Raw genomic sequence first — 23,454 nt, 5'->3', positions numbered from 1 at the left:
GCTCAGGGCAGGGGGCTGGAAGGGATATGCCCTGTTCCACCCCCTTCCCCAAGGCCCGTCCCTACCTCTCTCTGCCTCCTCTACGGAGCTGTGTGGACGCTGCCGCTCTTCCCCCTCCCCCTCGCTAGGGCCATCAGCTGATTGGCCAGGGAAGGAGAGGAGGAGGGGCCGGAAAGCATCACGCTGGGGGAAGAAGCGGGGGAGGGAGGAAGCTTGGCTGCTGCAGAACCAAGCTTCTGCCTCCTGCCCCCGCAGGGGAGAACGGTGGGCAGGGGGGGCTGAATGGGGCTGGGGGCCGGGACCGCCTCAGGGGAGCTGAATGCCATTCAAAATCGGCTCGCGTGCATGCCGTAGGTTGCCGACCCCTGATTTACACTGTCACAAACAAGTTAATGAGAGATCTCCTGTATGTAGTTCTATAGAAATCTACCAATACAGAGGATTATATAACTCAGGGGATTCATAATGGTATAAAGACCTTTGCAGTTCTGTGTTGCTAGTTGAGATTTACTCCCAGTGGGCTGTGATAAAAAAAAATGTTGATCTGACAGCTGTTTGGTGGCTTATGTGAAACGAGATGGTGGCCCATTTTCTTCTCCTACAGCGCTACTTAAAGTTAAAACTTGTAGGGAGATTGTGGACTCTCTGCTGTGGGCAAAAAGGAAGGGCCTCTGAGAAGCTGCAGAACTAAAGAGTGAGCTTACTGGGTGAGAACATGGGACTGGAAAACCAAGTGTTCACAGGTTTGTTGGATGAGGTGGATATCTGGCAGCTCCAGAATATTGATGCTGAGCCTTTTCTGTTCCTCAAAATCAAAATGGGCTCCCCACGCCTCTGAAATTCACATCAGTGGTGATGTGGATTGGACTGGAAGGAGGGAGGGAAAGAGAAAAGACCTGGAAGGATGGGATATGGGATGACCCACAGTCCAGACAGGAAGTCCAAATGGACAGAGGAAGGAAGAAGAGTTCTTCCTGGGAAGTCAGGGAATGGCATCTGATTGGAACAAAGGTGAAGGTGTAAGTGTAAACTGGTCCATACAACAGAGTCCTCATAGGCTGCACATTGATTTAGGAGACAAAGGCCTGGCTGGATAAGAGGAGAGTTAGTCATGGCAGCTGACATGGGCAAGAATGGGGCCAGATTGGGGCTTCTACAAGGAAGCTCTGACTTGTAAGGCCTTTGCCTTCTTGCTTTACTGGTAAAGGGACCCAAAAACTGGCTGTCTTTGCTATGTCTCTAAGGTAGAATAGGAGAAGAGAAGACTATGACAAAAGGAATGATCAGTAAGTAATTTTCCTTTGTCGTCCCACTCAATTTTAAAAATGATTGAAAGCTTTAAAATATGGTCTGCATTAAAAATGTTTTTTACGTTGGATTACTGCATTTCTCTTCAAATTGTTTTATTATCTAGTGTCCAGCAAGGATACAGAGGAGAGCTTAACAATTCCCATCAGTAAGGATGTTTATGAAATCCTTACAAGAAGAGAGAGCTGTCTACGTGACCTCATTGAAAAGAAGTTTGGTTGCATGTCTCTCCTTAAGAGTATAAGATGTCCCCTTGAAGTATACAGGAAAAGCCTGAAGGAAGGAATTGAGATATCTGTTTGGGTGGATGATCTGACAAGACATAATGCTGATGCTTTGGTGAATGCAGCCAATGAACATCTGGACCATATTGGAGGCCTTGCTCTTGCCCTGGTGAAAGCTGGTGGGCCAGAAATTAAGCAAGAGAGTAAATGTTATATTAATCGCCATGGAACACTCACCACTGGCCAAATAGTAGTGACAGGTGGAGGCAGGCTTTCTTGTAAGAAAGTTATCCACACAGTAGGTCCAAGATGGTCTGCAAATGAAAGTGAAAGATGTTGTCACATGCTTGAGACAGCCATTATAAATGTCCTGAAATATGTTAATGCTGCGGAGAATAATATAAAGTCTGTTGCAATCCCTGCAGTGAGCTCAGGAATTTTTGGCTTCCCACTAGATTTATGTGCTCATGTGATCGTACGGACTATAAAGAATTTTGTTGAGCTAGCTCCATTATTTGGCTGGTTCAAAGAAATCCACTTGGTGAACATTGCTGAGCCCACAGTTGCAGCAATGAAAAAGGCCTGTGAAGAGTTGCTGGGCAGGAGTGACATCAACTCACTTCAGGAGACTCCACCAGCTTCAGCAAACCGGCTTCCAGATTCCATCACAATCAATGGTCTTTGCCTACACATCATAAGAGGACACATTGAAGATCAGCAAGTAAGTCTTCACGATGGAGCACGAAGGCCCTGATCTTGTGAAGTGCTGAGCATGGACTTGCATCCCAGCACCTTGCAGGATTGGACACTGAGGGTAGGTCTACACTTACCCGTTAGTTCGGCGGCAAGCAAATCGAACTTCTGGGTTCGACTTATCGCGTCTTGTCTGGACGCGATAAGTCGAACCCGGAAGTGCTCGCCGTCGACTGCGGTACTCCAGCTCAGCGAGAGGAGTACGCGAAGTCGACGGGGGAGCCTGCCTGCCGCGTCTGGACGGAGGTAAGTTCCAACTAAGGTACTTCGAACTTCAGCTACGTTATTCACGTAGCTGAAATTGCGTACCTTAGTTCAAATTTGGGGATTAGTGTAGACCTGCCCTAAGAGATTAGAAGGCATGTTGTATTGATCCAGTAAATGTGCATCTTGTCCTCTTGCCTTTAGTTACCCAACATTAGAATCAGTGGACCAATACATTATATACACAGGTATCTTCTTATAATATGACTATTGAGTTATGAAAAGTGTGAGTGAGCCCTGTTATGAGAGAATAGGAGAAAACAACAGATAGAGTCAGGACAGTCAATAGAATAAAGTTATCATAGAATCATAGAAGATTAGGGTTGGAAGAGACCTCAGGAGGTCATCTAATCCAACCCCATGCTCAAAGGAGGACCAACACAACTAAATCACCCCAGCCAGGGCTTTGTCAAGCCGGGCCTTAAAAACCTCTAAGGATGGAGATTCCACCACCTCCCTAGGTAACCCATTCCAGTGCTTCACCACCCTCCCAGTGAAATAGTGTTTCCTAATATCCAACCTAGACCTCCCCCATTGCAACTTGAGACCATTGCTCCTTGTTCTGTCATCTGCCACCACTGAGAACAGCTGAGTTCCATCCTCTTTGGAACCCTCCTTCAGGTAGTTGAAAGCTGCTATCAAATCCTCCCTCACTCTTCTCTTCTGAAGACTAAACAAGCCCAGTTCCCTCAGACTCTCCTCGTAAGTCATGTCCCCCAGCCCCCTAATCATTTTCGTTGCCCTACGCTGGATTCTCTCCAATTTGTCCACATCCTTTCTGTAGTGGGGGAGTCTAAAACTGGATGCAGTACTCCAGATGTGGCCTCACCAGTGCCGAATAGAAGGGAATAATCACTTCCCTCAATCTGCTGGCAATGCTCCTACTAATGCAGCCCAATATGCCGTTAGCCTTCTTCGCAACAAGGGCACACTGCTGACTCATATACAGCTTCTCATCCACTGTAATCCCCAGGTCCTTTTCTGCAGAACTGCTGCTTAGCCAGTCGGTCCCCAGCCTGTAGCAGTGCATGGGATTCTTCCATCCTAAGTGCAGAACTCTGCACTTGTCCTTGTTGAACCTCATCAGATTTCTTTTGGCCCAATCCTCCAACTTGTCTAGTTCACTCTGGACCCTATCTTTACCCTCCAGCATATCTACCTCTCCCCCCAGCTTAGTGTCATCCGCGAACTTGCTGAGGATGCAATCTATCCCATCATACAGATCATTAAAAAAGATGTTGAACAAAACCGGCCCCAGGACGGACCCATTGGGCACGCCGCTTGATACCAGCTGCCAACTAGACATTAAGCCATTGAACACTACCCGTTGAGCCCGACAATCTAGCCAGCTTTCTATCCACCTTATAGTCCATTCATCCAAGCCATACTTTTTTAACTTGCTGGCAAGAATACTGTGGGAGACCGTATCAAAAGCTTTCTAAAATCAAGATATATCACGTCCACTGCTTTCCCCATATCCACAGAGCCAGTTATCTCATCATAGAAGGCAATCAGGTTGGTCAGGCATGACTTGCCCTTGGTGAATCCATGTTGACTGTTCCTGATCACCTTCCTATCCTCCAAGTGCTTCAAAATGATTTCCTTGAGGACCTGCTCCATGATTTTTCCACGGACTGAGGTGACGCCGACTGTTCTGTAGTTCCCTGGATACTCCTCCTTCCCTTTTTTAAAGATGGGCACTATACACCTCTACCCCAATATAATGCTGTCCTCGGGTGCCAAAAAATCTTACCACATTATAGGTGAAACCGCGTTATATCGAACTTGCTTTGATCCGACGGCGTGCGCAGCCCCCCCCCCCCCCCCCCCCGGAGCACTGCTTTACCATGTTCTATCCAAATTCGTGTTATATCAGGTCACGTTATATTGGGGTAGAGGTGTATTTGCCTTTTTCCAATCGTCCAGGACCTCCCCCAATAGCCACGAGTTTTCAAAGATAATGGCCAATAGCTCTGCAATCACATCAGCCAATTCCCTCAGCACCCTCGGATGCATTAGATCTGGACCCAGGGACTTGTGCATGTTCAGTTTTTCTAAATAGTCCTTAACCTGTTCTTTCACCGCTGAGGGCTGCTCACCTCCTCCCCATACTGTGTTGCCCAGGACAGCAGTGTGGAGCTAAGCTTGTCTGTGAAGACCGAGGCAAAAAAAGCATTGAGTACTTCAGCTTTTTCCACATCATCTGTCACTAGGTTGCCTCCCCCATTCATTAAGGGTCACACACTTTCCCTGACCTTTTTCTTGTTGCCAACATACCTGTAGAAACCCTTCTTGTTACCCACTTTGCTAGCTGCAACTCCAGTTGTGTTTTGGCCTTCCTGATTACACCCAGGCATGCTCAAGCAATATTTTTATACTCCTCCCTAGTCATCTGACCAAGTTTCCACTTCTTGTAAAATTCCTTTTTGTGTTTAAGCTCACCGAAGATTTCATTGTTAAGCCAAGCTGGTTACCTGCCATATTTGTTATTCTTTCTGCACATCGGGATGGTTTGTTCCTGTGCCCTCAATAAGGCTTCTTTAAAATACAGCCAGCTTTCCTGGACTCCTTTCCCCCTCATATTAGCTACTCTCCTTTCTTCCTTTTGTGAGGATCCTGAACTCAACCATCTCATGGTCACTGCTGCCCAGGTTGCCACCCACTTCTACTTCCCCTACCAATTCTTCCCTGTTTGTAAGCAGCAGGTCAAGAGGAGTATGGCCCCTGGTTGATTCCTCCAGTAGTTGTACCAGGAAGTTGTCCCCAACACTCTCCAAAAACTTCCTGGATTGTCTGTGCACCGCAGTATTGCTCTCCCAGCAGAGGTCAGGGTGATTGAAGTCCCCCATTAGAACCAGGGCATTAACATTTACTTTTTTAATGTAATATTTTAAGTTAACTTTTTTTTTCATGTATCCCCTAGAAGTTTACTCTCCTAGCTCCTATCACATCAGGCAGGAGTGTTGTGAGCAAGACACAAGAAGTAATTCTTCTGTTCTACTCTGCACTGATTAGGCCTCAACTGGAACATTGTGTCCTGTTCTGTACACCACATTTCAGGAAAGATGTGGACAAATTGGAGAAAGTCCAGAGAAGAGCAGCAAAAATGATTAAAGGTCTAGAAAACATGACCTATGAGGGAAGATTGCAAAAATTGGGTTTGTTTAGTCTGGAAAAGAGAAGACTGAGAGGGGACATGATAACAGTTTTCAAGTACATAAAAGGTTGTTACAAGGAGGAGGGAGAAGAATTGTTCTTCTTAACCTCTGAGGATAGGACAAGAAGCAATGGGCTTAAATTGCAGCAAAGGGGGTTTAGGTTGGGCATTAGGAAAAACTTCCTAACTGTCAGGGTGGTTAAGCACTGGAATACATTGCCTAGGGAAGTTGTGGAATCTCCATCATTGGAGATTTTTAAGAGCAAGTTAGACAAACACCAGCATGTGATTTTAAATAGACTTATTTCACTTATTATAACTGGAAAATCTGGTAAAACATGGCAATCCTAGTTATGGGCAAACCAGAAAGGGTGAATAGACTGGAAGCTGCATCACAGCTTTAATGATAGTCTGTTTCTAACAAATCCTGTATTTTACAGAATGTTCCATACTTTGTGTGTTAAAGAAACATCTTGACTCCTTACGAAGTTTGTTTTTATAGATGTGGAAATAAAGGGCAGCAATTATGACCTTTGGTCGATGGGGGAGAAATTCTGTCAACTGACTATAAAAAGTTATATTCCTTCCGAGGAACTGAATGGGTATAGCTCAGAGCCTTGTATTTTGAATTACTCTTAAACAATCAAGCTAAGGTTCGACTCATTATTTCTGTGGTCAAAATACCATAAGCAAAAGTTTTGCATTTCACAAATTCAGTTCCAAATTACAGCAGTCCTAGGGAGTACGTGATGGGCAGAAGGAGAAAGCTCATGGATTTCCATCCTCCCATAGTGCTCCTGCACAGAAGGCAGCCATAATTTTGCAATTCCTCCTGAGTACACAAGATGGTGAGGACTATTAGTGTGACTGGCAGTGCTTACTACTCTAAGGCTACATCTACACTACGCACCATTGTCAGTGGCATGTAGGCTACGTGTAGCCGTGCGCCACACCGAAAAGCCTGTTGTATCCACCGCCTGCTGCGGTGTGTAGCTACTCCTGTCAACGGAAGGCTCTGGCAGGCAGAGACAGAGGAGAAAAGCTTCAGCAGCTAAAAATACCAGTGTAGATGGAGAGGCACAGCTTGGGTGAGTAGAAAGCGTGTAAGGGATGTACTTGTGTACATATCCACACCCTTCAACTATGTTTTGTATTCTACATGCCTCACCAGCTACACTGCTAGTTATGGGCGGGGGGGAGGGGAGGAGGGTAATGCTGGTATGTGTTCTACCCGCTGCCGAAAGAAGCATGCAGTGAAGATGTACCTTAAAAAGGGGAAGTGTCTGGGTGGGGTGGTGTTTTTAATAAGGAAAAACTTCACCAGCTGCACAGGTACATTTGAAGTGGGGATCTGACTGCAGTGCAGGTAAAATATGCATTTAGCTGAAATAAAATATACTGAGAGCTTGTGTTCTTTTCTTCCAGACTGCAGTCATTGTTAATTCTGTGGTCATGAATGATGATCTCTCAAGAGGAAACCTTTCAAGAGCAATTCTGGAAAAAGCAGGCCTATCTCTTCAGAAGGAATTTCTGTTTGAGTTACAAAAACTTCCTCCATATTGTGAGAAATTTATATTGACAAAAGGATACAATCTTGCCTGCAAGTCTGTGCTCCACGTAGTATGGTCCTCACAAAGCAGCAGTGATTCACGCAAGGTGACGTTCAGCTACAGTGGATTTTCACTTCTCTTTTTCAGGTCAAAAAGTAAAGTGAAGTCTAAAAACTCTCCTTTTTTTTTCTGCAGGGACTAGAAACTGTAATGTCAAGATGTTTGCTTAAGATTCAGGAGTATCAGCTTCCCTCAATTTCCTTCCCTGCAATTGGGACTGGAGTGTTAAATTTGCCAAATGATGAAGTGGCAGATATTATGATTGATGAAGTTTTAAGCTTTGCAAAGGAACATCCTTGGAAGAAGACAGATGTGTATTTTGTGATCCATCCAAATGACAGTTATGTCTATAAGGTAAAACATCTAGCATTAACTATAAGTAGAAGAACCCACAATATCCATGAAGAAAGTTTCTGTGTATTGCTACAAGCTAAAGTACTTCATATACCAAACTAGACATAACATTTGTAAAGATGGATAGCAAGCCTCTGGTGTATGTCCAGGGCCGGCTTCAGGCACCAGCTTGGCAAGCAGGTGCTTGGGGCAGCCACTCCGGAGAGGGGAGGCACGTCCAGCTATTCAGCGGCAATTTGGCGGACGGTCCCTCACTCCCGCTCGGAGCGAAGGACCTTCCACCAAATTGTCGCCGCAGATCGCGATGGCGGCTTTTGTTGTTGTTGTTTGCGTGCGGGGTGTTTTTTTTTTGGCTGGTTGGGGCGGCCAAAACCCTGGAGCCGGCCCTGTGTATGTCTTGGGGCTGGTAGGGAGTATACAGTGAAGGTGCTGCTCCCCACTTAGTGCGGACTTTCTACTGAAGTTATGCCACAGGAAATACATTTAGCAAATTCTGTCACGTCATCTCCCGTACCAATGTATTGTCACAAAGGGCTTGGCTTGCCATGGTAGAAAAGGCTGTGGACAGGAGGTCAAATTCTCTGTTGGTAATTTCAATGGAACTGTATCCGTTTATGCCAGCAGAGAATTTGGACCAGGTGATTTATATATGGCTGTTTTAAGTATCCATATATTATAAAAATATAAGATTTGATCCTGTTCTCATTGAACCCAAAACTCCCACTGACTTCAGCAGGTGAGGAGTGAGCCTGTATACTGTAGCAAAAGTAACATACAGAGCAATAGAGTGTGGACTGGCAAAAAGGCAACATTATTCTCTTGCTTCTGCTCTGAAAGGCTATCATGGACAATTGAATCGTACTCAGGACCAAATTCAGATGTGAAGTGTAATGTGGTATCAGTAACTGGGCGTAAGGGAGTCTGAGTGTAACTTACATGCTGAAGAACAGAAAAAAGGTGTAGCCACTCCTGACTTCTTCCTCCTTCCTGTTAGTTGCTTTTCCTGATACACCATCTCTTCCATGTCATTGATATGTAGGTTACATCAATTTTGACTCCTAGGTTCAAATAAACCAACTTAAACCCCTTATTGACATGTAATTTACAGCACCTTGCATATAAACTCTGAAGTTGCCCCTCAGTTTTAGAAGTATTTACAATAAGAATTTCCAAGTTTAATTAATTTACTTTTGTTCATCTATGCTGTAGACCTGCTGTGCAGTTTCTTCACCTTTTTAGTTAGTATAGTTCAGTGTAAAATCTTTTTATTTTCTAATGTAGTATTAATTTACAATGTACTTTGCTTGGCATTGTCTGAAGATGATTTTTATCATTTTTCCATATGCCAGAACTCTGACAAATTATATTTGGTTGTCATTTGTCTCTGTGTTCCCTTGGACCACATGCTCACACTGCCAGTTGTTTCACTAATGTGCCAAAGCCTGTCCTCTCCCCGCCACAGGCCTTCAAGGCTAAAAAACAACATGAATGCTGTATTTTCACTGCTCAGGGATGCCAATCTGCAGGAAGCCCAAACCTACTGCACAGCACAGAGCAGTGCACCTCAGTGGCTTTCCACATGAGGCTATGGAGAGGAGCTTTGTGACTGTGAGTTAAGTAGGGGGATAGTCAGTGCATCTATGCACAGCATGGATCCACCAGCATAAAACCACAAGCAAAAGAGAGCAGTGGGCAGCTTCTACTCCTGCCCATAAGCTGAAATAGCTGCCATAGCCTGGCTGCCTGAGTTCCCCACATACTACCTGCAAATGGAATTGGAGAGGATGCCATCCATGTCCCTGTACAAAACCCTGGAACTAGGCTTGGCACAGGAAACCAGCATCGGGCCCTGTGTGAAAGAAGACTGACTAAAATTGCTTACCTAACAGAAATCTGGAGAGACCGACTCTGTTCATTTGTTAGTGGTTTGATACATAGCTGGCTGTGAACTGATTCTAAATCTTTCTTTTTCAAGGCTTTCCAAACCAAGTTTGAGTCAGCAAAAAACAAACTGATAGAAGACATGGAATGCAACAAAACTGATGATTTGGGTAAGTAAGAAGCACAAAGGGTGAATAAGGTTCTGAAAATTATATTCTCCTAATATCTATTATTTGGGGGTGAAATCATCACACAGGAGCTCTGCATTTAATTTTTTATTTAGTTTCATTGCGTGTCAAACTGGGTGATAAGAGGGAGAAAAATACAAGACTGGTTTGGGTATAATGGGGAAAATGTGTTACCTCTTCTAAAGTTGTGTTTTGCAAAACTTGTTTTAGTGTTCTGATAGACCGCTTTTGACTTTTATCAGATTCTCATTCATGTAAACAAAAATGTAACTGTTGAGCTAACTATTCAATTCTTCAGACACTTTGCAGTCTTTTGCCCCTTGAAAGACCCATGTCATTCACCCTGATGTTATCAGGAGTTATGTGTGAGTGCTGAGAATAGAACTGATCTTAGGGTTTGGTAGCTCAAAAGGAGGATTTCTTAACTGTGAATACAGACTGGAAGAAGCTAAACCATCAGTTATCAATTATTCTCTCTAATCAATCTTCATCCCAGTTCCTTCTATTTAAGGAGCTAATGGGCATGATAAATTGTTGACATAGAAGGTTCTAACTGTCGTGCTTTGGCACCTTTTTTCCAGCATATGCAAACAGGATTTGTCATACCAGGCTCAGGTCCTTGCTCCCCTTACCAATCTTTGGGTAGTTGATGCTTCAGAGGAAGATGACCCTTCTGGGCTCCAATAATTGTGCAGTGCCTTTTCTGGGGCAAGAGGAATTCCTTTCTGACCCTGAAGCACAAGGTTTAATCACCCTTGTGTATACTGGCTACAAGTCTAGTTAGTGGCCATGAAATTATCTAACCAGTTCTCTCCTCAGCCTAGTTAATTGTCACTGATCCAGTGAACAAAAATAAACTTTAAACATTTCAAATCAAGAGAAAGACCAACAGAACCCTTTGTTAGGTATGGTGGGGCTTGATTCACCCCCTGCGACACCCCACCTCTGAGGGAGGGAGGGAAGGTGTCCCCTGCTGCACATATCTCTGGGTTATGCTGTTGGAAGCAGACATAATCCAGGGCTGAATTGTTCCCGGTGTTGTGGTTTCTAATGAATCTGAAAGGGGTCCCTGTGAAAATCGTCATCATTAGTTGATTTGAGAGAAAACCTGGCTAGGTTATAATACACAGCTTTATCAGAGGCCAGCTGCTGAGAGGACATGAACACAGCTGTCCCTATTCAGCCTGGTGGTGATGAAAGTTGTTGTTTTTCTCAGTTTTCCTAGAACCAGGCCCAGAAGTTTAGTGCACCTGACTTTAAAAAAAAAAATTAAACTTTGGGGGACCCTGGCTGAGTGCATTTTAGCTACTACAGCGTTCCAGAGCTTGTTGTATAGGTTTAATTAACACAGTAAAAACCTGCACCTGCAGAAGGCAGTGCCCTGTCTTTAGTTACACTTTAATTTAGCAGTACAGTTTTGTTCAACCTTTGGTTAGGGCCATCGCTACCAACTGCAATCAGTGGGAGTTGATGGCACAAAGTACTTCATGTGATTGGGCCCCTGGCGCCAAAGGGTAGAATTTCAGTTCAAGGAAGGTGAGGATGGTGTCATGGGTGACATTCCTTCCCTCCTTGTAGGCAGGGGACTTGTATTTGCCTTGTGTCTCCTATGTTCAAATTATTGTGGGCAGCACTCCAGCCCATTACCATTTCCATCAGAGGACTCTTTATATCAAGCTGAGATTGTTGTCATTTAAAACATATTCTAGCTAGCTAATCCGAAGCCAGTGTGAGTGAAACACATTGATTTTAGCACTGATTTAAGCACTGATTTACAACCTATTTAAAAAAAAACCAGGGAGAACACAGATGTAGTTAAAATGCAAAAGGTACTTCATTTATCTAGAGCCAAACACCAACAGGGATTTAATAAAAGGGCTTCTTTGTAAGTAGGACAGTGTCCTCTCCTTCATTTCCCCCTAGAACTACAGTGTATTCTCTTAACACAAAAACGGTCCTCACTAGAGACTTAAAAGCAACATGAATATTTTCAGTCTGTGTAAATATTTAATTTCATTATCTCCAGTATCTCCTGAAATAGCAACTTCTGCTTAAACCACCCATTAGCGGAATGTGGGGAAACATGAAAATGAACAAGTTTTTTAATGGTTCAGAGAACAACTACCATTTAATTTGACTTCAAAATAGAATGATGTTTATACATCTGGACTGAAACTGTATTTATTAATTATTACTAGGGGCAAATCCTGGTCCCACTTAAATCAATGAGAATTAGGCCCTTACGGGGAGATTTTCAAATGCAAAATTGAAAGTTAATGAGACTTAGATGCCCAACTGCCATTTGTATCTTTAAAAATCTACCCCTTAGTGCCTGTCGTAATATCCCCATTCTGAACGTACCAGAAGGGCAGTAAGATTCCTTGTGCTGCAGAGTCTCAAGGCTGCATATAGAGATTTGTAACCGCACTTGTGAACTTTTCAGTCTACCGATTGCACTTGTATAAACTGTACTCCTTACAGGGTCACGCTCCGACAGACAAGCTGAAATACAGAATAAAAAAAATGGACCAGCCATTGAACTTATTGGCAACTGCTATGAAAAACTGGAAGCAGCAAAAATATGGATTGAAGACATAATGCAAGTCCAGGAAAGTCACCTTATTGTTATAGAAAACAATCACATTTTTAACCTTAGCAGAAGAGAGCGTGCAGAACTTTCTCATCTGCAGCGTTTCGGTGTATCCATATTGGAAGAAGTGGTTGGTGGAAAAGCAAGATTAGAGATTCAAGGTCCTCCTGGTGCCATAATTGATGCGGTGTTTGTGATCGAAAACTTACTGTGTTATGTGCAAGAGAATAATAGAACCAAACAAGAGGAACTGCCGCAGTCAGAGGGTCAGTGAAGTTAAGGGAATAAGAACAAATATGAAGCAGAGAATATAGTGCCCATCTATAAAAAGGGAAATAAGGACAACCCAGGGAATTACAGACCTGTCAGCTTAACTTCTGTACCCAGAAAGATAATGGAGCAAATAATTAATCAATCAGTTTACAAACATCTAGAAGATAATAAGGTGATAAGTAACAGTCAGTATGGATTTGTCAATAACAAATCATGTCAAATCAACCTGATAGCTTTCTTTGACAGGGTAACAAGCCCTGTGGATAGGGGGGAAGCAGTAGACGAAGTATATCTTGACTTTAGTAAAACTTTTGATACTGTCTCGCATGACCTTCTCATAAACAAACTAGGAAAATGCAACCTAGATGGAGCTACTATAAGGTGGGTGCATAACTAGTTGGAAAGCCATTCCCAGAGAATATTTATCAGTGGTTCACAGTCATGCTGGAAGGGCATAACAAATGGGGTCCCGCAGGGATCAGTTTTGGGTCCAGTTCTGTTCAATATCTTCATCAATGGTTTAGATAATGGCATAGAGAGTACACTTATAAAGTTTGCGGACGATACCAAGCTGGGAGAGATTGCAAGTTCTCTGGAGGATAGGATTAAAATTTAAAATGATCTGGACAAACTGGAGAAATGTCTGAAGTAAACAGGATGAAATTCAATAAGGACAAATGCAAAGTACTCCACTTAGGAAGGAACAATCAGTTGCACACATACAAAATGGGAAATGACTGCCTAGGAAGGAGTACTGTGGAAAGAGATTTGGGGATCATAGTGGACCATAAGCTAAATATGAATCAACAGTGTAACACTGTTGCAAAAAAAGCGAACATCATTCTGGGATGCATTAGCAGGAGTGTTGTAAGCAAGACACGAGAAGTAATTTTTCGCTCTACTCCGCGCTGATTAGGCCTCAACTGGAGTATTGTGTCCAGTTCTGGGCACCACATTTCAGAAAAGATGTGGACAAATTGGAGAAAGTCCAGAGAAGAGCAACAAAAATGATTAAAGATCTAGAAAACATGACCTATGAGGGAAGATTGAAGTTTAGTCAATCTTTGTTTAATCTGTTTGTTTAGTCTGGAAAGGAGAAGACTGAGAGGGGACATAACAATTTTCAAGTACATAAAAGGTTGTTACAAGGAGGAGAGAGAAAAATTGTCCTTCTTAACCTCTGAGGATAGTACAAGAAGCAATGGACTTAAATTGCAGCAAGGGCGGTTTAGGTTGGACATTAGGAAAAACTTCCTAACTGTCAGGGTGGTTAAGCACTGGAATAAATTGCCTAGGGACGTTGTGGAATCTCCATCACTGGAAATTTTTAAGAGCAGGTTAGACAAACACCTGTCAGGGATGGTCTAGATAATACTTAGTCCTGCCAGGAGTGCAGGGGACTGGACTAGATAACCTCTTGAGGTCCCTTCCAGTCTTATGATTCTATGTATGTGTGTGATCCATATTTAGATGAGCTCGTATTTCAGTTTGTATGTATGAAGAATATACAGTAGGGTCAGATTACTCCCTGTGCTTAGATACTATGGTAATGGGCGCTATGCAACGCTTTGAAAGACTGTGTATTAGTCTGTTGACTTCAGTTGATTCACTGTGCAAGATTCCAGGGGGTTGCAGTTTATCCTACTGGGCTAGCCATGTTGTTGGAGGCAGACGTGATTGTGCTGCCAGCCCTCACTCTGGGGGTTCCACTAGGAAAGGCAGCCTGAAGGCCCAGACAGCTGAGGCTCCCTGGAAGATGTGTGGAATCAGTGCATATCCGTTTATAGCTGGTCCTGCATACTTTGTATGTAGCTTGTTGCAACTCCCCTCCTGGCATACTCACTGCTATCAGGGTTCCACAGACAGACTTGCTCTGGTGGGAGTGAATCAAGCCCTGTGACTTCAATATAAAAATTACTGAAGTCAATTAATTGATTTCAGTGGAGTTACAAGAATTAATTTGAAACAAGTACCAAAGACCACCTCAATGGGCAACTTCCTGTCTTTGAAATATCCCTGTTTTCCAGCTCAGTTTTATTTGGCTTGTCATTTGGATAATCATTTAAAATGGGTTCCATGGTATAAAAGATAGATACACAATGAAGATGATACATCCTGTGTCTCTTCTGTTTCTGACTTTTTTCATTAGTTCCTTTGGTAGAACTTGATTTAACAGGCATAATATATTCAGCAAATGTAAATGTAAGCTGTAAAGTCCTTAGCAAATTTGAATCAGTTAAAGAATTTCTAGATCTGGACAGATAGTTCTTTATTTAAATGTACAAGAGTGTAGAAAGGTGCTGTAGTGCAGTGGTTCTCAACCAGGGGTCCATGGTCCCCTTGGGGGCTGCGAGCAGGTTTCAGGGGGTCTGCCAAGCAGGACCAGCGTTAGACTCGCTGGGGCCCAGGGCAGAAAGCCGAAGCCCCATCACCCAGAGCTGAAGCTGAAGCTTGAGCAATGTAGCTTTGCAGTGCGCCTGTGGCAGGGATCCCAGGCAATTGCCCTGCTTGCTACCCCCTATCACTGGCCTTGGCTTTTATATGCAAAAAAAAGTTATTGTGACACAAGTGGGCCATGGAGTTTTTATAGCATGTTGGGGGGGGGGCCTCAGAAGGAAAAAGGTTGAGAACCCCTGCTGTAGTGTCCATATCCAAAGTTCATTGAACTCAACAGAAGCCTTTCCAATGACTTCAGTGAGCTCTGTATCAGGCCCCAAGTGTCCTTGATGTTTTTTTAAAACAGAAATCTTAAAAGTAAATCTAATTTAACAGTAAACTCACTACTTACTGGCAATAGCCAGTTAATCCTTACAGCACAAAAGAAAAAAAGAGTATCCCAACCTCCCAAAGTCATCACTACCTTCCTCAAAAGACCCTGTAAAGGAGGAGCCTGGACCGAGATGACCCAAACAGCTTGCTTTGGAGAAGATGTAACACTCCTGTCTCTTAACTAAGCAACTAAAATAAAATATTAACTTCCTCCTCCACTGACTTTGCTGCATTTAGGGTGAGTTTAACAAACTGAAAATCTTACATTATTATTATATATCCTGTTACTTGTGTCCAGGCCGACTGGAAACTAATTATCCTCCAGAAAAACTCCGAGACAAGACGAGGGATACCAAAACGCATTATCAGATCTCAGAAGCAGACTTAAACTGTCAGGAATTCAAGGACCGAGAAAAGCAGTTTGAAAAAGCTGGGCTTTGTATTCTCAAGGTAAAGAGTGTGTCCTTGGTAAAAAGAATCTGAAGAAATCTTAAGGTATTAGACATTTACAAGAACCTGGATGGAATTAAGAAGGATGCATTTTCAAAAAAGAACAAGATCAAAATCAATCAGCTCCCTTATAATACTTGAATTAACTTAAGTGAAATTGCAAATGAAACCTAGCTTTATTGCTCAATTAAGATGACTGTTCAGAAAATGATACAGCTGATCATTCAGAAAGATGCAGTTAAATCCTCATTTACCATTTTAGAAGGTACTATATGTTTGTTTTATATTTTGAAGCCTCAAGTGCTCAGTTATAGTGAATTATCAGGGATCAAGGGGCTGATTCTGCTCCTGATATAGTCAGTAGTAGGGTCTCGGCTCTACTTTAATACATGAAGGGAACACAAAGAGGTACAGTATATACGTAGAGAAATATAAGTCTCTCTAGTAGATACAGTCTCTGTGGGAAGGAGGGAGTATTGTCTAATGCAGCATTTCTCAAACTGGAGGTCCTGACCCAAAAGGGTGTTGCAAGCCTATTGTGGGGGGGCGGGTCACAGTATTGCCACCCTTACTTCTGTGCTGCCTTCAGAGCTGAGCGAGTGGAGAGTGGCAGCTCCTGTCTAGGTGCCCAGCTCTGAAGGCAGCGCCGCTGCCAGCAGCAGTGCAGAAGTAAGTGTGGCATGGTATTGGGGTGGAGGGTGTTAGGTCAACACTTTATTGGAGGGGTCACCATAGCCTGAAATATTTTCAAAGGGGGTCCCAGCAAAAAATGTTTGAGAATCCCTGCATCAAGGTATTAAGAAGAATTGACTTGAAGTACAAAGACCACCTCACAGGCTGCATTATAACTCTGATTCCAAACATGCACGGTATCTTGTCTCTAAAAAAGATTTCTTTGCAACCTTTAATGACTTTCCATTCCAGCAAAGCTCTAAGAATTTTCAAGGAGAATTTGGAGGCTTGGCATATAGCTGTCCAGAAGCTCAGGTTGAGGAGACACTTTGGAGTGAATATCCATCCAGCCATGCATTGGATTCATTTGCACCTGACCTCAGACTCTGTGATTCAGTTGCAAATCCAGATGAATACAGTAGTTTGAATTTTCACCAAATAGCTGGAGAGTTTTCAGGAAAGAGAAGGCCCAGTGCATCATTATCAAACTTAACAGAAAAAGATGTTTTAACAGGTATGGTAAAATCACACACATTAATCTCCAATTAAACTAAAAATCAGAATATCTGGAAGACTAGGTCACAGATTTTCTTTAAAATAGTTTTCAAATCAACAGATTTTAATTAGTTAAGTTTTAGAAAATTCTAAAATATTATTTGTATTTTTAATGCAAGCAGGAGTTCCTAGCATTTTAAATATGTGCATTTTGGACTCTAATGGGGAATAGGGTTTTTTTTTTTTAAATCATGTTTTTTCTTTTGACAAAATATCGAAAGAGCACTAGCACTCAGATTTCACAAAACTTTCACTGGCTGCTTAAGGCAAGCTGGCAGTGAACAGAGGAAACGTTATTTGAAGTGTGGTACACTGCTTTTATTTCTCAACCGTTGGGAATTAAGGTGATTATAAGGAAATTGTAAACAAACCTGCTGCTACCCCTCTCTCCCTGGGATAAGTCTGAGGTACAGCTTGGTGGTTAGCAGTACTTCAGTAACTGTAAAGGAAATTGTCTAGTCAGAAGAGAAAGTTTTAACTCTAGTAAACCAGTTCTGTAGGAACCAGTGACCTGCTGCCAGGTATCCCACTGTCCTGAAAAGCACTGATCTCCAGTTGAACAGGTTTCTGTAATATCAAGAACTGTCATATCAAATCCATACATAAAATGATGAAGCTTACTAAAGCAAGAGGAAGAGATGAGCAGTGGTTTTGTCTTGGCTCTTGCAAAAAAAAGTTATTTTTAATTCACTATTCAGGAGCAGAAATAAAACAAAGACTAGCTCATGCACAAGGCATTTGTGCATGCATGTTCACAAAGCATGGCCCCATTAAAGAAAAATGTCATGCAACTTCCATGTTTCAGAAGCTTCTACAAAGTCAAAATAGGCCTTAAAAAATCAGTGTGGGAAGATAAAGTTTAATTAAATCTAAAAACACTTAGGGTGAATGCACCAAGTTATTTTTCTTCTGTAGCAGATGAAGTTCCTAGCTAAGTTTTATGTTTTTCTATATTATGTATTGCTAGGGACAAACAGAATCCTGTATGAAGGATTTATGCAAGATTAAGGAACAAATTTTCAAATATTTTGCTTTTTAAATTATTTGTAATTTTTAAGTGTAGACATTTTTTACTTACTTGAGAACATTAACAGTGTGATCCTGATGAAAAATTTCTAATTACACATTTATTGGAGAGTCTCATGTATTACGCATCTAATATAAAGAAACATTAAAAGCATGCCAAAGTTTTGCAGTCCTTAAGTATATCACAGATTGCTTTTGTAAATTAATTCTCAGTTTAAAGTCACAAGATGTTTGTGCAGATACTTCTATTCATGGAATTTATTCTAAAAATAGTAATCTGTACAGATCTCAGTCTGGTTACAATCTTGTCATTCTTTGTACAGTAGCATGCTTTGAAAAGCTACGGCCTGTTATTACTACTGAGAAATGCATTGCCAAGTCTGCACAACTATGGCATTGTTTTGTAGTTAATCACTCCTTTCTTATTTCCCCACTTTCTTTCATAGGTTTAGGCTTTGCACAAGTACCACAGCTCAAAAAAAGGCGACTAACATTTGAAAAAGCCCCTGGAAGAAGTGATGGGCAAACTCGTCTTAAATTCTTTTGAATTAAATGTAGTCTTACTATAGACACTTTTTAAATGTGTGAATTGTTTCAAGGGAGCCATTTTAAATTATATAATTATTTCTGACCCAATTCTCTGGTCATTTTCATATATTGAGAAGTTATTGGGTTTAACTTTTTGCATGTTTATTAAAAGTTTTTTGTTTTTTTTTTAACATTTTACCAAACAAGTTAGTTACTTAATCTGCAGAATTACTAGGAAAAATGTCTATTCTTAGATGTAAATTAAGATAAATAAAAACATTTCCACTTTCACATACTGCCTTTTTATCATTTGTTTCCATATCTCATGAATTAATTTTAAAGAACCATATTGTCCTTTACACACACAAAAAGGCAAATAAGGGCCTGGAAGCTATACATTTAAACTCTTGAAGTTTCCTTGATCATTTCAGTGCGGGGATCTGGGTTTGCTTGTGAGGGTAGGGTGCTGGGCTTCTGAACTTGCAGGAAAAAAGATCCAGAGGCAATTCTGGCAATTATGGGCCAATAAGCCTACCTTCAGTACCAGGCAAATTGGTTGAAACTATAGAAAAGAACAGAATTGTCAGACTGATAAACATGCTATATTGGGGAAGAGTCAACTTTTGTAAAATGCCTCAGCCCCTTCTCCCCACTTTCCCTGGCTCTTTAAGACAACATGTGGAGAGTGATGCAGTGCAAGAGAGTGCTGACAGGTCATCTATCTCACAGAATTGAGCAGGGAGAATGCTGATGAAGCCAACCATGCCCTGGTCCTGCCTCCTTCCAGCCTAGTCACACCCCTGCTTGACTCCTCCAGTGAGCTTGTCTAGGCATTTTTGCATCAGTGTAAAGCAGGGCTTGAAACCAGGGTAATTAACACCAGTATCTTCCCCCACCCCCTTAACACCAGTGCAGAACATCCATACCTGAGAACTAACCCCAGTGTAGCTACAATGCAGTGCAAAAAATTCCTCATGTTGACAAGCCTGGAGTCCCAGCCCCACATTTTCCATGGAATTATAAGGGAGAAGCTCTTCTCATGGCTGTTTTACTCTAAGCAGAGATACTTCCCAATTGGTGCCTCTGTTCCAGAATCACTGGAATGGCGCATCAGGCCATACGTTTGTGTTTTAAAAGTAAGCAAGCTGCAACCATGTTTGGAATGATCTACACCGCTCCAGAGAAATTTCCCACAAGGCCCCTGAGGCCTCTCAACACTTCAAAGGCAGCCAGTCCAAGGCCTATACAACTTTTTGAGAGGAGGCTGCTGCTGGCAGTGCTTACCCCAGATATTGGATGGCAACAAAAATTGCTGCAGCAGCCTGCTGCTGTAACCTTTAGGTTGAAATATTCCCACTTAATATTAAGTTGTTAAAGATGAGGGTGCAATAAAACCCAACTTAGTTTTCAGGGTCGAGCCTCTAGGTTGGTCACAGGAAACGTATTTAGTAGAGGATGACTTGGCGACACTATAAATGACAACCAAACTTTCATAAAAATTATGATTAGTTAAGCAAACAGGCATACAATTACTACTTACACAATACTGCAATTACACTGACACTATGTGATGAAATGATGTATCAATGGGTGACCAGTCCGCTGACAACCGAGTAAAGTACAGGCTGGGATCTAACTATACCCTGTGGATGTTAACTGAAGTTTTCTCCAGTTTAAACAAACCTATTCTTTTTATACCCCATCATAATACTAATTAATATTAAACTGTCCTTTACCACAATTACGTTTCCACCATTTCTTATTGGCTTTTTACATTACACATTATTTAACTTAACATCTGCACCAAAGTCTTTCCCATTCCATCAATATAGACAGCATTTTAATACAACATTTAGTTCTCAAAAACACTTTTAAAGCCTTGCTCAAAATAGTTATAACCAAAACATCACAATACCATAACCTTGGCTCATGTCCTTGCTAACTCTTACTTTCCCATAACACTCTGTCTCCAATTTATCTTTGACTTTTCTCACACTAGCGACTTCGATTTCCCAGACTCCTCTACACTTGGGCCCAAAACATAACTTCTACTTAAGTTAGCCTATTTCTTAAGCCAAACAACACTATAGGCTACACTGCTCCGCCCACTCCACCAGTTTCCTCTAGTCCTTCAGTGTCCTGATCCAGCAAAGCAACTTAAACATGTCTGTAACTCTAAGCACGTGCCTAAATCCTTTTCTGGAGCAGGGTCCTTGTGAGTAGTAAGGATGCTCAGAAGTGGCAACAACCACCTGCGCTTCCTTGGAGGTGGGGGAGGATAGGAGGAAAGAGACAGACTCTAGAGCTCATTGAATAGGGAACTCAGTTGAGTTTTTAATGGCCCAAGCAATGGGACTTTCACCTTTTCTTCCTGCCCTGCCTAAACCGTATTCAGCCTAACTGCTCCCTTTCTCAATTTCATATCACTGCTCCTAGCAATGCCCACTTACACTATCCTATATGATGTATCTCCTTAGTGTTTGCACCCTTTAGGTATTTGTAGGCTGTCATGATCACTCTGATCTCCTGCATCTTTCTTTTCCCAACTTCCTCCAATTTGTCTCTAATAAGCACCCCAGCATGAACACGGTATTCCAGGTGCCGGTGGCCTAGAGCCATAGAAAGAGGCACTATTATTACTGCCTCTACACATTTGCACTGGCCATTCTTCTGCCATATCACATTACAAATTCATGTATTTGTATTACAGTCGTGCCTGTTAACCAACTGAGAACAGGGCCTCATTGTGCTAGGCACTGCACAGGGTCAAGTTCCTGTCCCAAGGAGCTTATCATCTAAGCAGATAAGTCAGCCAAAGGATAAGGTAAAGGGATATACAAGCAGATGGCCTGATCCAAAGTCCATTGCAGTCAAATGGGGCTTTCCAGGCCCAGACTGATTGTTTGCAAACATATTAGTGCCATGATTATTCTTAGAGAGGGAACATGTGCCTGTTTAATATTAGTACCACAAACTATTTCTTGCATTACTTGTGTTCCAAGGTTCTCCACCATAAATTCTCTTCCCCAGCCTAACATATTAACTTACAAGTTTCTCCACTTTTGTACTCTTCTATTTTTTTCTGTCCAGGTTTCTAATATCTTTAGATCACATGCTATTGTTTCCTCTAGTATTTCCAGAAAGTCCCATTTTCATATTCCCAACAAGTTATATTTACATTTTTACTCCCTTTTCTAGATATTAATGAAGAGGTCAAAGCAGACCTGGCTCAGCACAGATGCCTGTGAGTAAAACATTAGACAACTTTCCCTAATCCAGTATATCTTATTTTGTTTTTAGTCCCTCAGTCATTTCGCAGCAAGGTTGAAATGTTCTACCTATCAACATGGGGCAGCACAATCCTCCAAAAGTCTACGTTCGGAAGTCTGGGATAGGCTCACACTGGAGGCTTGAAACTCAAGAGTCAGAATCCCGCAAGACATCCAGGGCAGAATTATAAGGTAAGTAATTTTCCCTTTTTCCTACTGTTGCATGTCCCACTATGCCAGGCCTTCCACTTGTCAGTCTTCTACACTAAAGACACTCTGAAACAAGGACTGCCTTTATTTTTGTGGACTCTTTAGCGCTCAGCCTAATGTCACTGCTAAACAAATAGTAAAGAAATTATAACATCAAATGTACCCTCAAGTGCTATACAAGTAAGAAGGAAGACAGAGGTCCCTGTCCCAAGGAATTACAATCTAAATGGATTATGAAATTATGAAAGAAAGATAGACAAAAAAGCAAGTGATTAAACTGTGCAATTTAACAGACATTTTATTACTTTTCTTGTCAAGGCTACCCCCAGTTTTCATTTTAGAAAGAATCAGCAAAATGTAAACCAACTGCCAGCAATGAAAGCTTTTTCCTTAAAAAAGTTATCCTTAGTCCTTGACAGCCACTGAGATCCTTCAGCACCCACCAGTATCACTCTCCTAATATTTTGAGTGGCTCCTGGTGGATTCTCCAGCACTGGCAATTTTTAAATCAAGGTTGGTTGTTTCTCTAAAAAAATCTGTTCCAATTCAAACAGGAATTATCTGGAGGGAAGTTCTCTGCCCTGCGTTCTACAGGAAGCCTGTAGAATACAGACCTTTCTGGCCTCAGAATACATTTGTGGGTGAGGAGAGAGGTTTCCCGCAGAGGCACTAGCTGCCATTGTTGGCTCCAGTAGAAGACGACGAAGAGACCTGGCCCCCATTCTTCATCTGAAAAGTTGACCTCTGTGAACACTTGGTGATTAAAACAGCTATAATGCTGGAGAGACACATGGATCAAGCTGTGGGATGTAATTCTCTTCTGCAGGAACGGGTGTAGCAATATATGGTTTGCAGAGGAATGTGTTTCAGCTCCAGAACGTCAGTTTGTTTTGTGGCCTCTGGCTTTGATGATTTAATTTTTCAGACCCTAAAATATTTAAAGTTTAATGTAATAACTGGGCGTGAGGAACAGATGTCGCAGAATGCTTATTCTTGCAGTTAAAAATCATCTTGACCTTAAGCTTTCACCGAGTGCATATTCTGTATCTGAGCAAAATAAATAGATCACCAGAGACAGCAGTTTTGTTTTCAAGAGGAAAATGGGATCCTGGCTCTAAAGTGAGAATTCCTAGAAGTAAATATGCTGAACGATTTCCCCTTGCAGAAGTCCTGCCACAACAGTGACAATGCTACCAGCAGCTTTTAACTTACAGTAGGATCCGAAATTGTTGTTATGCAAGTTGCCTGGGAAAGAGGGTTTAGAAAAGAGCTTTCATATGCAACATTCAAAATCATTATCTTCTGTAGAACTGCAAACAAACCACCTCCCCCCTTACTTTACCCAGAATAGGAGGTGGATTTAAATAGACATT

The 23,454-nt window shown here is 42.1% G+C and overlaps 1 protein-coding gene across 1 annotated transcript in view; it reads left to right on the top strand.

The window, feature by feature from the left end:
- LOC112117244 (protein shortage in chiasmata 1 ortholog) overlaps positions 1-18,735 on the top strand; it is a 65,879-nt gene extending 47,144 nt beyond the window's left edge. The window contains exons 20-27 of the mRNA XM_026646475.2: positions 1,411-2,253; positions 7,132-7,362; positions 7,452-7,670; positions 9,646-9,721; positions 12,221-12,595; positions 15,670-15,821; positions 16,746-17,007; positions 18,521-18,735. Coding sequence (XP_026502260.1) covers positions 1,411-2,253; positions 7,132-7,362; positions 7,452-7,670; positions 9,646-9,721; positions 12,221-12,595; positions 15,670-15,821; positions 16,746-17,007; positions 18,521-18,621 — 2,259 coding nt within the window. The 3' untranslated portion in view covers positions 18,622-18,735. The remainder of the gene's footprint in view (positions 1-1,410; positions 2,254-7,131; positions 7,363-7,451; positions 7,671-9,645; positions 9,722-12,220; positions 12,596-15,669; positions 15,822-16,745; positions 17,008-18,520) is intronic.
- Positions 18,736-23,454: the final 4,719 nt, after the last annotated feature.

This window comes from Terrapene carolina, unplaced genomic scaffold (genome assembly GCF_002925995.2).
Source record: "Terrapene carolina triunguis isolate 2854851 unplaced genomic scaffold, T_m_triunguis-2.0 Scaffold35098, whole genome shotgun sequence".
NCBI lineage: Eukaryota > Metazoa > Chordata > Testudines > Emydidae > Terrapene > Terrapene triunguis.
This window is presented reverse-complemented; position numbering and strand designations above follow the sequence as displayed.